We start from the raw sequence: 14,416 nt of genomic DNA on the forward strand, positions 1-14,416 counted from the left end.
GTAATTTGCGCCATTTGATATTCAACTACTGTTTGACTTTCAAATAAAAACATATTGTCTAACCAGTTTAAATCGTCAGCAAGCATTACAGCGCAAAAAAATGATTGCAACTCATTTGGGTTCTCTTCACTCGTGAAATAAATGATTGATTTTACGGTTCGTTGGCTCTCTGAAGAACATTGTGCTCTATGAACCTGACATTCCTGCAGTTGAGTGCAGACACAAACTCCAGCAATACTCTCTCACAATGATCAGAACTTACCAAGGTAATTCTGCGATACATTTAGTTCTTTAATTTCAATGTGTACTGAGCCTCGAGGAATCTGGATAACTTCTACATAACCTGAAAGAAACATATTAACTTTGATGACAAAAATGATTCCAAACAGTATTTTATGACTAAATAATGAGTTACTCCATTTCCTCATGCCATTCTGTTTGGAGAACAGTTATTAATGTAAACATATTTGTTAACCACATCTATTTGAATTCAGACGCAGCCATTCTATTTTGGTATCACGAGGGGATTTCTAATAAAAATGCTTTTTTTATTTTGAGTTAATTCTCATTAAATTTCTCTTTGATAGGTTTTATTCACATTAATACTGCCGTTGTAATGTAAATAAACTCAGTGAGTTATTCAAGTGTTGGCTAAGTTGAGAGGTAGTGAATGCTACCTCAGATACAGGTATATATCGACACATAGAAGACAGGAACACACAACAACCCTAATCTAAAATGAGGCACACTAAATTTTATGGAAAGGAAAGATATATATGGGGACAAATCTAAAAACAAACACTTGCTTTATCAGGAACTGAACCCAACTGACAGGATTATAGAAGTTCAACGAGGCCAGCATGGTGGCACAGTGGTTAGCACTGCTGCCTCATGGCGCCAGGGTCCCGGGTTCGATTCAAGCCTTTGGTCACTGTCTATGTGGAGTTTGCAAGCTCTCCCTGTGTCTGTGTGGGTTTCCTCCGGGTGCTCCGGTTTCTTCCCACAGTCCAAAGTTGTGCAGGTTAGGTGGATTGTCCATGATAAATTGCCCTTAGTGTCCAAAGATGAGCAGGTTATGGGGTAATAGGAATAGGGTGGGGAAGTGAGCCTCGGTAGGGTGCTCTTTCAGTGGGTCGGTGCAGGCCCAATGGGCCAAATGACCTCCTTCTGCACTGTAGGAATTCCATAAGGCATCGTACTAGCTTTTGAACTGGAACTATTGGCCCACATTCTGTTACATTTTGTCACTACCATCTCAGTGACTCTGTATTTTCAATTTAAATGTCAGATGAATGTAAAAGCTCCCTTCCATTTACATGCTTTGTTCATGCTTTTTCACACTTTCATTTTGGCTCCCTAAACTGTTTGCATGCAGCCCTCTTCTCCTCTCATGCCATGTCGAATAAAGAGATAAAGGGGAGGATTCTCTGTTTGAGAAACCATGGGCGTGATTCTCCGCTCCCCAAGCCGGGTGGGAGAATCGCGGGAGGGCCGGGCGACTGATTACATGACTCCCTGGCACCCCCCCGCGATTCTCCCACCCCCTGCTCAGAAGAATCGCCACTCGAAGATTCTCCGACCCGGATGGGCCGAGCGCCCTGACGTTCGCGACCAGTTCACGACAGCGGCAACCACACCTGGTCACTGCCATCATGAACATGGGTGCCAAAGGCCCGTTTGAAGCTTGTGGGGGGCGGAGAGGGGAGTGAGCACCACGGCCATGCTCGAGAGGGGACTGCCCCGCGATCGGTGCTCACCAATCGTCGGGCCGGCGTCTAAAAGCGACGCACTCTTTCCCCTCCGCCGCCCCGCAAGATCAAGCCACCACGTTTTGCGGGGCAGCGTAGGGGAAGACGGCAACCGCGCATGCGCAGCTGACGTCACATAGGCGCCGCCGTCGCGTCATTCTCGGCGCACCCGGGCGGCCGAGAATAATGGAGAGCCGCTCTTAGCTCCCCGGGTGGGGCCAGGGCACTAAAATCAAACGGAGCGCCATTAGATAGCAGGGTCATTTCCAGCACTTCCTGCCCAGAATGGTCTCTATTTCATTTAATTAGATCATGCGATATGTATTCAACAAAAAAGCTCAGGCAGAGTTGCAGAACACTGATCAGAAAATGATTGTATTGCGATGCCTAGCTGAAAATTGTGAGTTTGTCCAACTGTATGATGATCTGGTCAGAGATAGGATGGTCATAGGAACAAGAGATCCTGAGTGAGAGCATGTCTGCTGAGAGAAAAGATAGTTGGGTGTTATTTAACACCCAAAGAAGGATCCCATTTTGGGTGCATATAGCGGCGTCTTTCTTGGTGCCTGTAGTGCTGAGATCAACCATGTTTTAAAAGGTTACTCTCTTTTTCTGGCCTACCACATTTTCTACACTGCCAGGGTGCCACTGCCAGGGTGGCAGTGCCAAGATGCCACCCTGGCTGTGCAAGTGCCAGGCTAGCACCCGGCCCAGAGCCTGACCACCCGAGGGCCTCCAATGGCCTGGAGACTCCCCCCATGCCCCAGGCGCCGTTATGCCTGGTCCACGTTTGTGTGGGCCAGTACTAAACAACGCCCTGGTAAGGGTTCGTTCCCAGGCTTAAGGAGAATCGAGAGCCCACATATTTAAATGAGTCAAATGACTCACTTAAATTTGCAAATCTGGATCTCGCCCAGTGAGGGTGAGATCAAGATCATGATGCTCTCACGAAGCATTCCGAGAGTTGCAAATCATGCAAGAAATCTCTCACGAGATTTACCAGCTTAATAGTGTCACCAAGTCAGGTTTGAAGAGGCCGTTCGATTTCACCCTAAATCTGAAGAAAGCGATTGATAAATGCAAAAGATCTAAGTGGTTAATGATCAGCTGGAGAGTATTGATGGGAGAACTGATGAGGCTTTGCATTCACCCGAGAGACAAATCTGGCCTTCCAAGCACAAAATAATGGAGATAAGGAAGAACTATTTGCAGAAGGGCCAGAAGAAAAACACAGGTAGAAGCACCGAATATAAATATTACGGAGGACACCACAGCAAAGAAAAACAAGCAAGTTCAGTGTGGGAAAAGCACTGCTCTAACTGCAAGCAGCTGGAACATTCTGCACACAAGTGTTTTGCTGGAAAGGTGAAATGCAAGCCTATAAAGATTATTACAGGAGAGATGACAGATGATGCTCTACACCCTAGAACAGGTTGGCACCCTCAAATCAAAAATGGTTTGTGACTTTTGGAATGATTACTGCAGAAGGAGAGTCTCAAATAAACATTATTGCTGTGTGCATAAGCTTCACAGATCCATGTGGAGTTGCTCAAGATTGCGACCCGCAAATGAAGCCACGGAAGATAAAGTTGAGACTTTATGATGGAACGATGCTCACACCAAGAGGGCGAACTAAACCGAGAGCCCAATGCAAAAGAAAGAAAGAAAGTTTGTGGTTCGAAAAAGTAGACACTAAGCAAAACCCACTCATCTAAGCTGGTTAGCAGTGCTGCTTAATGGAGCTGAGGACACGGGTTCGATCCTGTCCCTGGGTCACTGTGCATGTGGAGTTTGCACATTCTCCCCATGACTGCGTGGGTCTCACCCCTACAATCCAAAGATGTGCAGGGTAGGTGGATTGGCCACGCTAGATTGCCCCTTAATTGGGAAAAAAAAAAGAATTGGCCTCTTTAAAATTTAAATAAAATCATCTCAGCTGGAAACAAGCTTGGACTAGTAATCCTCCACATACCAGGAGAGGTTTGCAGTATTTCACATGGCACAAAGCCATTGACTGCTGAGAAAATCCTTAAAAAAATTACAAAGATATTTTCACAGGTCTCAGATATCTTCCTGGTGACTATTATCTTGTTGCAGATGGGAGTGAGGCCAACTCAGCATCTTCTGAGGAGGGTTCCTGCTGCCCTCCAGTTCAGCTTGCAAGACAAGATAGGGGAACTGGAAAAGATTGGTGTAATCAAGAAAGTGACAGCTCCTACAAACTGGATAAGCACCATGTTGTCAGTTAAACAACCTGGAAAGCTGAGAGTGTACATAGCTCAAAGTTCAATAAAACTTTGAAAAGATCTCATGGCGGAGACGGCGGCAAAGTGGTATAATAATAATAATAATAATCTTTATTGTCACAAATAGGCTTACATTAACATTGCAATGAAGTTACTGTGAAAAGCCCCAAGTTGCCACACTCCGGCGCCTGTTCGGGTACATTGAGGGAGAATTCAGAATGTCCAATTCATCCAACAGCACGTCTTTCGGGACTGTGGGAGGAAACCGGGGCACCCGGAGGAAACCCACGCAGACACAAGGAGAACATACAGATTCCGCACAGACAGTGACCCAATCTGGGAATCAAACCTGGGATCCTGTCGCTGTGAAGCAACAGTGCTAACCACTGTGCTACCGTGCCGCCGATTGTCACGAGTCTTATAATCCTGAGACCCAGGGCACTGCGGTGGGGATCCGTGTTTAAATCCCGTCGCAGCAGCGGAATTAAAATCTGATGATGACTATATAACCATTGTTGACTATCTTAAAAACCCAGATGATCCTGAAGCAGAACAAAAAGAAACTGTAACTGAGGATGCCTGAATAATATACGCAGATCATGTACTGATAGCGAAAGGAGTTCATCCTGATCTTGATAAGGTGGGAACTGTAGCAGAGGTACAGCAACAGACGGATGTGAAGGTGGTGCAACAATTTGTTGGATTTGAGAACTACCAGGCCAAGTTCTTGCCCTATTGGTTATTGGATTGTGAACCACCACACAAGCTCACCGCAAAGGACGTTCAGTGGTATTGGGGTGCAGTACAAGAAACAACTTTCACTTGTATCAAACAACTAGCAACAACAACTCCAGTGCTGAGGTCCAACAATGTGTATTGATGAGTTCACTTTGCTGTGTCATTCCAGCAAAACAGAACTTGGAACAACCCTTGTACAGCATGGGCACCCAGTTGGGTTTGCATCTGAAGCCTTAACACTAACTGAAGGACGCTACGCACAGATTGAGAAAGGATGCCTGGTTATTGTATTTGATTGTGAGAATTTTAAGTAGTTACTGTTTGGGAGGGGCAGAGTGATGTGAGAGGTCTGACCACAAGCCACTTCAAAGCATCTTTCTCAAACCACTTTTATCTGTTCCAAAGCGTCTGCAAAGGGTGCTACTTCATTTTCAGAGACAGCATACCAGAGACAGCATACCACTGTTGCACCTCTATTAGGTGATGTGTGGTAGGACCTGTACTACAGGTACGTTGGTAGTCCCTGCCTGCTGGCTCCGCCCAGTAGGCGGAGTATAAATATGTGTGTCCTCCCATGCTGCAGCCATTTTGCCAGCTGCTGTGGGAGGCCACACGTCTTAGAGCAATAAAGCCTCAGTTGTACCCAACTCAAGTCTTTGTATAATTGATCGTGCATCAATCATTTGGGAGTGAAGTACAAGCAAGGGAAGGAGCTATACATCACCGACATGCTGTCAAGAGCTGTGCTCCTTTTGAAGAAAGTTTCTGATGCTAGCACAGAGTTTGAAATCTTCCAAATTCAATGAGAAACAACTGCATGTCATGCTCTGCAAGTCATCAACCCAACAGAGAATCTGACAGACAAGTGTCTTACTCATATCAAGAAACTACACAATAAGATGCAATTCTTCAACAGGAAGTAGCAATGAAAAGGTGGCCAGAAACCACCAAGACCTCACCTATTGCTATAAAAAAGCATTGGGTGTACAGGGATGAAGTGATTGCCCAAAATGGCATCTCGTACAAAGGAACTAGAGTCACCTTAGTTAAGGAGATGAGGAAAGCGATGCTGAATTATATCCATGTAAACCATCAAGGAATTGAGTCTGGTCTGAGGAAGTCAAAAGAAGTGCTGTACTGGCCAAACATGGGCAATGAGATTCAGGAACATATCAGCCAGTGCAGTGCTTGTAATGAACATCAAACAAACAAGCTAAAGAGCCACTCATGACATCCTAGACAGATCGTGGATGAAGCTTGGAATAGACCACTTCACTGTGTTTGGAACTGGCTTTCTCATCACCGTTAACTACTATTCAGGCTACTGGGAGTTAGGCAAGCTGACATCCATGACCCCGGTGTAATAGAATGCCTGAAAGCACACTTAAATTATAGTGGCATTCCTGACATTGTGAAGAGGAACAATGGCTCTCAATTCATGAGTGCAGAATTCAGATGCTTTGAAAATGATTGTGAAATTCATCACTGCATATCTTCACACTATTCCTAGTCAAATGGAAAGTCTGAGGCACTGGTGAAAATTGCCAAACGGATCATCCAAAAATAGAATAGATCCAGCACAGGTGTGAATAAGGCAATCTTAAAAGTGGTGAAACATGCCTACTGAATGCAAAGTGGTCCAGTTCAGCAACTAATGTCACGTTGTACCCAAACTACCCTTCCAATAGCTAAAACACTACTGAACTTGGAAGTAGTAACAGGAGTAACAGGCATGAGTGACAAAATCGGGAAACAAAAGAAACACCAGATTTGACTTTGATAAAGCTGCCAAATGATTGCGAGAGTTGAGAATTGAAGAGCCACTCAGATTGAAAACATTCAACGCTGGGCAGCCTGGGATCTGTGTAGAGAAGTTACCATCTCAATTGTACAAGATCAAAATGAACAACCAGATATATTGCCATAACTGCAGAAATAAAGACAACTGGAGAAGCTATTCCTTTATATCAGCCAGCTGATGAGAAAGTTATGGGTTCACCAACTGCGCAAGGAACTGAATGACCATCAGTCCCAGAGGTCAGCCATATCCCAACAAAGGCAATGGGTCAGCAGCAACATTTACCACAGCAGCTACATTCCCCCAAGAGGGAACACCCCCCAGGAACACGCAGAAGGCAGAGGGGAGCTGGTTTAGCTCAGTGGGCTAGACAGCTGTTTTGTGATGCAGAACAAGGCCAGCAGCACGGGTTCAATTCCTGTACCAGCTGAGAATTCTGAATTCTCTCTCTGTGTACCCAAACAGGCGCCGGAATGTGGCAACTAGGGGCTTTTCACAGTAACTTCATTGCAGTGTTAATGTAAACCTACTTGTGACAATAAAAGATTGTTTATTAAACGACCAATTACAACCTGCATATGTACCATTCGAAAACCTGAACACTTTAAAGTCATGCGTGCAATATATGTGCAGGGACAGGTGAAAGTGGGTCAGACTACAATTACTGGTTTTCTGTTCATATATGATGATTCCATTATAGACAATGTGTGTGCCTGACTTGCAACTGCAAATGGTAGTGTTTGCAGATTGTTTTCTTTTCAGAAAAGGGGAGTGTTTGGAGAAGTGACTTTACGCAATGCGGCCAGAGGCTTGCATTATCATGTGACCTCTGATGCCATCTTTGGTGGATAAAGGCTTGAGAACAGAAGCCATTTCAACCAATACTTTGAACACTGGGGGTGGTGGGTGGGTTGATTGAAGAAAAAGATTTGCTGAATGGGTTAGAGAAGCACTGCTATTCCTCTTGGCCCACTAGCAGTGCTACAAAACACACATAACCTTTTGGACGTGCTGCTTAAGCCTTCCTTTATCTGCACAGGTTTCCTAAGCCCTGGGAAATCCACACAGAAGGCATTAAGGTCTAGTCAATACCAGGAATGGAGTTGCTTTTGAATGTTCCAATCATGGACCTGCCCCTCCAGAGCATGTCTCTCAGACTCCCCAAAACCTGCTGCGGTTAAAATGAAAGCGGGAACGTTGAGGTTGGGTTTTGCAAAAATTATGATTTAAACCTTCCGACCGGCCCGATTCTCTCCCACCTTTTTTGGGGTGGAATGGATGGGAGGGGTGTGACAATTACCCCCAATCAACAAATTAAATAGGGAATGGATCGGTTACCCACTGCTATTAATCTGACAGTGATCCAGTTCCAAATCCTGGGGTTGGGTCATTTATTTAAATAGTAACAAAGACATCTATCTGTAGCAGAGAAACAGGGTCAGTCACTGTTCTGCTCCATCAGAGCTCCATCAGAGCACTCAGCTGTGCCCAGAGGAGAAGCAAGACATTGCAGGGACTGAAGAGGCCAGGAAAAAATAAACAAGTTCCTTTGGTTACCTTTGGTCCTACTTTGGGCAATGTTATAATCACACCTCCTGTAGGTATTAGTTACGAGATTTAATTAGATTTGTCTTACCCCCCTGAGGACTGGAGATATTAAAAATTCCTTCTACGGTTTCACAAGTGCTCCCGTCACCACCACAGACTCGACAGCGATCCTCCTTTACATCAGAACCCAAAGTATGATCGCAGCCCACATGCTACATAGGTAGGAAGAGTAAAACATTAGATTATTCTTTTAAAACCAGAGTTTCACAAAATGCCTTTGTTATATTGGGATATTTTAACCCACTCCTTCTGAAATTTTCAAGCAAACTGATGTTTGTTTTAGCAAAATACTCCAACTGCCCTAATACGAATAAAAGTATCTTTGATATCCTGTGAAAAGACTTCCTTTTAATACTTAACATGTGTTTTAAAAAATTGATAAATCAGACTAAACCAATAACAAAACCCATATATATATATGATGTATATATGAACATTGTGACTGCTCCATAATGTGACCTGATTTTGTTTGTGATGTGGCAGAGAATGGAAGAATGAGAGACCTCCCCCATCACTGCCCAACTTGTCACTTAGTGCTGCTTCCCAGGTCTTCTGGGTGGAAGATGTCAGCAAGCCCTGGGATATGGCAGTAACAGATCCCCTATATCAGAGACCCCCCAACATCAGTCACTCATGCCTGGCAGCTGAAGAGCAGTCCAGGCAGAAACAGTGTAAAATCACGGCTTTTTCACTCACCTGTCCCATCACACCTGCTACCTCAGACAGAGATGTTGAAACCAGCAGCTGTTACTTCATAGAAGACCCAAACCACATCACAAGGCTTTAAACCCCCTCAGATCCTTTGATCTGAAAGACTTCTATTCACTTTCAAAGAGAAGAAAAATAGCTCCCAGGCAGGCAGGGGATTGGATAGTTTATTTTCATTTCCCATGAATCTCAAGTACCCTGCTCTGAATCTAACCACAACGTCCATAAACATTGAGGAGTTAAGTGCTTTCACTTCCTCTTTTACTCAGCAGAAAGCACTTAACTGCTGTTGATGTGATCAGAAGCTGTCAATCATAGCTAGATGTTTATAAACCATCATCGCTTATTGTCACAAGTAGGCTTCAATGAAGTTATTGTGAAAAGCCCCTAGTCGCCACAATCCAGCGCCTGTTCGGGGAGGCCAGTACAGGAATTCAACCTGCGCTGCTGGCATTGTTCTCCATTGCAAGCCAGCTATTTAACCAACTGTGCTAAACCAGCCCCTTGGGGTTATACACTCCATGCCAACCTATTTCTTCCCAGCCATACCGAATGGCCCTCAATCCCTCCATGCTATCTCATGCTCCTCCAGTCACCTCCTATGACTCTTTATAACCTGATGCCAACTTAGTGCCAACCCATTCCCCCAACAACTAGCCTTTGTCTTTACACATACCATTCCCACAAGGTCGGAATTCTCCGACCGTTGGGATTCTATGTTCCCGTTGGCAGTGCACCCCTGCTTGCGGGTTTCCCGGCAGCATGGGGTGGATTCAAGGGATATCCCACTGACAAGCAGCAGGAGTAGAGAATCCTGCCACCAGTGAATAATGTGCCGCCAAGAAACACACCCCAAGTGTCCATAACCACTTGTAGCTGTCAATTGAACTGTGAAACAGCAGGCACCCTACTGTGATAATGGATGATTGTGAAATGAATCATGTACACTAATCCAGTAATGGAACCACTCAGTTTATGCCAAAAGACCGAGTGAAATAGCAAGCATATTTTGTTTTAAAACACTCTTAACATTTCTTTCAAGGATTTTAAGGGCAGAATTTTAAATACCTTGACAATTTTGACAGCTCCCTTTGAATGTTTTGGGAGCTCCCTTTGACCGCTTTGATAAATCCCTTTGAAAGGTGCTTCTGGCAGTTCTAACTGTCTGTTTACTGTTCAAATGAGCTTGACAGTAATATACTTTTTCATCTCCTTTTTCCACCTAATAACAATTTCAAAGGGACCCAAAGGGGTACCCCGACTATCCAAATGAATCCACAAATTTTAGACCTGCTACTTCCTGGATTAATCAGTATTCACACTCGTGAGCTATCAAAATCCCATTTCAGTGGATCCAACTGATGATATAAATGGCCAGTTGCCGCACATAAATCTCGCTTGCACAAAATGTGCCCTGCCCCCATAAAAATGGGATGTGCCGTTTTCTGAGAGGCGGGACTTATGATTTTGGCCACGAGTACCATTTTCTTCCTATTGTGATGAAAATCTGGGCCTTAATTGTGATTGGCTGAGACATAAGTAGGCACAAAGCAACATGTTCTTTTAACCTTCATTTAAGTTCTGGTAATTCTTTTGACTAAACTAAAAATCAAATTCACCACAGAAATTCTTTATTCAAACAGTCATTAAAATAAACAGAAACAAAATGGAGTTCATCAAGCATCTTGCTAATTATTGCCGTGCGTCTGAGAAACAGGCCTGAATCATACCTTACATTCTCCATTGACACATATGTCAAGTGAGTCCGTACGGCACAACGTACCATCCACTACAGCTGAAGCACGTTCAGTGTAAAAATTGAAGCCCACGGCCAGACAGTTCAAAGCACAGGGCTTCACACCACCTGCATTCAAAACAAGAAACTGGATCCATTTTTCATGTAGTAGATGAAGAAAGAAAATCAGTGCAGATTAATTCCTTATAGAAATGTAGACATTTTGAGGGGTTTGTTCTGAAATGATAATTCTGAGACTTGCAGTTCAAATTCCATCATGCCAAGTTGAGAAGTTGAAGGGAGTGAAACAGCTGGCACAAAATGGTCACGGAACTGTTGGGTGGCTGAAGAAACCCAAATGATTCTCCAATATCTTCAGGGAAGGAAACCTGACCAGTTTTGTTTTGTTTGACTCCAGTCACCTTGTAAAGTTGTTGACCCTTAACTCTTTTCATATAGCCTAAAAAGCCAGCAGGTTGCAACTGATAGTTACTAAGGAAGAAGCTCCCCGCCATTTTCTGACAGCAACCAGTATAAATGTCGGTCATGCCAGAGGTTTTCTACTTCACAAGAATGACTAAATAAGGATCCCCAGAGCACAGCATATTATACTAATTCCATGAGGCAAGGGCAACAGGGTGGCACAGTAGGTAGCATTGCTGCCTCACGGCACCGAGGTCTCAGGTTCGATCCCGACTCTGGGTCACTGTCCGTGTGGAGTTTGCACGTTCTCCCTATGTTAGCATGGGTTTTGACCCCACAACCCAAAGATGCACAGGGTAAGTGGATTGGCCATGCTAAATTGCCCCTCAATTGGAAAAAAATGAATTGGGTACTCTAAATTTATTTTTAAAAAATTACCAAGAGGCCAGGAGTACTAATGCAGAGATTATGAGCTCCAATCACACCATTTTTTAAAAACTTGGAAATCGCTAATAGTAAAAGGCAACTATGAAGCTCTTTAATTGTCTTAAAAACACCAACAACAGGTTTATTAATGGTCTACAAGGAATGAAACCTGCCTATTTAACCAGGACTGGTCCATATGTCTACACACCAATGGGTTGACTCTTAACTGCCCTTTCAAGTGGCCTATTTAGCAGGTCACTCAGTTATATCAGGCTAAGAAATAGTCTCACCATTGCCTTCCCATGCCAACCAAAGAGGGATAATTAGCCACCACCTAGACACCGTCTCTTAAGAGGCAACAGCACTAATAGAGTGGCATTGCAGGTTGGTGGCAGTGTTAGAAAACCAAAACTCTTGCCTGGGTGAATGCAGCTCCATCAACATCCAGGAAAAGCAGCCTGCTCGATTGGCACCCCACCCATCACCTTAAACATTCACCCCTCTGCCACTGCTGCACAGTGGCAGAGTGTGTACCATCCACAACATGCATGGTGGCAACTCTCCAAGGTTCCTTCAAAAGCATCTTCCGAACCTGCAACCTCTACCACCTAGAAGTACAAGGGCAGCAGATGCATGGGAAACCCCCACATGAAAGTTCCCCACCAAGCCACACCATCCTGATTTATAACTATATTGTCGCCGTTCCTTCACTGTTGCTGGATGAAAATCTTGAAACTCTCATCCTAACAGCATTATGGGTGTACCTGCACCACTTGGACAGCAGCGGTTCAAGAGTTCAGCTCACCACCACCTTCACAAGGGCAATTAGTGATGGGCAATAAATGCTGGTCGAGGCAGTCTCATGAAATAATAAAAATAAATCATGTTTTTAAAATTACCACAAGTGGCCATTTTGCTGAAGTTCTGAGTTTAGGAAATTGTTTATTTTCAAATAATTTGTTCTGCAGATTGGTCCACCTGTGATGATCCATCAATCGAATGCGAGACGAGTTGCTATACAAAAGTTAGGCTTTAATAAGCTAGAACTTAGCCCTGCGGTCAACTACAATAAATGGACGACCGCCGGGCGTTCTGACTATTTATACCTCGGTATGGAGGCGTGGTTAACTCAGCCTCTCGACCAATCGGAGAGCCGTCACATGACTGGTCTCAACCAATCGGTCGAGAGGTACATGACCGACCAGGGACAATGGTAAGCCGGTGTTCTGCACCAATGGCAGACAGCTATGCAAATCATACCACCACAACCTGTTAATTAGGAAAAGCTAGAATATTGCTCTCGGGGTTGAAACCTTAATTTTAGGAACCTGGCCCAAGTGCCCTGGGCGGGATTCTCTCAGTCTGACGCCTGGCCGGAGAATCCCCGCGACCGGCGCGAATCGCGCTACGCTGACACACGATTCTCTGCAGAATCTGCGCCATTGGCGCGGCGTGGTTGGCGCGGCACTGGTCTACACGGCCGGCCCGCCAATTCTCGGCCCGGGATGGGCCGAGCGGCTATTGTGAAAAGCCAGAGTCCTGCTGGCGCCGTCCATACCTGCTCTCAGCCGGTGGGAACTTGGCCTGGAAGGGTCAGGTGGCGGCCTGTGGGGGGGGGGGGGGGGGGGGGGGAGGGGGGGGGGGGGGCCCGACCCAAGGAGGGAGCCTCCGTTGTGGCCTGGCCCGCGATCGGGGCCCACTGATCGGCGGGCCAACCTCTCTGTCTCCCAGCCTCCTTTCTTCCACGCCGGCCCCTGTACTCCTGCGCCATGTTGCGTTGGGGCTGGCGCGGACAAGGGAGACACCGCACATGCGTGGAAATCGTGCCGGTGGGACTGCGCATGCTTGGGTTCGCGCTGAACCCACTGGGCATGCGCGCATCCCCCGGCATCCATTCCACGGCTGGATCAGCAGATGGAGCAGCGTGAACCGCTTCAGCGCTGTGCTGGCCCCCTGTAGGGGCCAGAATTGCTGATCCTGGGGCCGTGTTGACGCCGTCGAGAAACGCAACTGCGTTTCCGACGGCGTCAACACTTAGCCTCAGGATCAGAGAATCCCACCCCCTACCACTCAAAAACACCTTCTTTTCTATCTGTGCTTTGAGGAGGAGGAGGAGGAACATGAAAAATAATTAAGGGTGGTCAGACTACTTGGGCAGCAGAGGTGACTGTAGACGAGATGAAAGTTGTCAACCCATGTGCTCCCATTTGAACGTGTCAAGATTCCAATTACTTGTAAGAATTTGCTTGAAAAAACCTGTGCAAACAACTTTCTCTGGACCTGGAGCCTAGGTTAACCCAACCTCACCACTATGAATAGCTGCAATAGCCGAACACTAATCTCTTTCCGGATGACATTAGGAACATCGCTCCATAAAGCAGGTTATGAATGTGGTATTTTTACACTTTGAGGCTCATCTTACCTCCATTGTATGGCTTCCAGTCGTAATACTTGCCACGAAATGCTATTTTGTTAAACTCTGCGCACTGCTTTTCTCTGAAGTCCTGAGACCCTGGTGGGCAGTCCTAAAACAGGGGTGGAGAAAAAAAGAAAGCCACGTCAGAATGCAAAATCAAAAGTCAATGAGAAAACCAAGCTAAGCTATAACGTAATTTCTCTTCCATTTTAAATTGTAATTACTCTCACTTGATACAGAATAAGTTGAAAAAATTATCCTTGTTTCATAACTGGAAGACTGCTGTAGATAGACTAACATCTGACATTGTTAGGTGTACAGAATTTGCCAAAGTTTGATGTGCTGTGACTGGGTGGTTTAGAAATTGTCACTCAGGGGAACTTACTTTCTTAAATTTTGGCATAGTTTATATAATTTCGCTGACATTAATTTTCCTCAAATTGAATAGCAGCTGGGGCTTTGAAAATTGCTTTATCTTAACTGAAGAACTGACAGAGTCAATACATTCCTCCCATAACTCAATAACAACATTTCAAAATGGCGACACAGGCAGTAAAATAACCTGAAAAT

General features: G+C 45.1%; 1 protein-coding gene across 1 annotated transcript in view; it reads right to left on the reverse strand.

Moving 5' to 3' along the window:
• Window positions 1-14,416, reverse strand: part of LOC119953594 (A disintegrin and metalloproteinase with thrombospondin motifs 6-like) — a 167,282-nt gene that overhangs the window by 33,645 nt on the left and 119,221 nt on the right. The window contains exons 15-18 of the mRNA XM_038778003.1: window positions 13,853-13,955; window positions 10,577-10,710; window positions 8,167-8,290; window positions 263-343 (exon numbers count right to left, since the gene is read on the reverse strand). Coding sequence (XP_038633931.1) covers window positions 263-343; window positions 8,167-8,290; window positions 10,577-10,710; window positions 13,853-13,955 — 442 coding nt within the window. The remainder of the gene's footprint in view (window positions 1-262; window positions 344-8,166; window positions 8,291-10,576; window positions 10,711-13,852; window positions 13,956-14,416) is intronic.

Source organism: Scyliorhinus canicula, chromosome 18, assembly GCF_902713615.1.
Source record: "Scyliorhinus canicula chromosome 18, sScyCan1.1, whole genome shotgun sequence".
NCBI classification, from domain to species: Eukaryota; Metazoa; Chordata; class Chondrichthyes; order Carcharhiniformes; family Scyliorhinidae; genus Scyliorhinus; species Scyliorhinus canicula.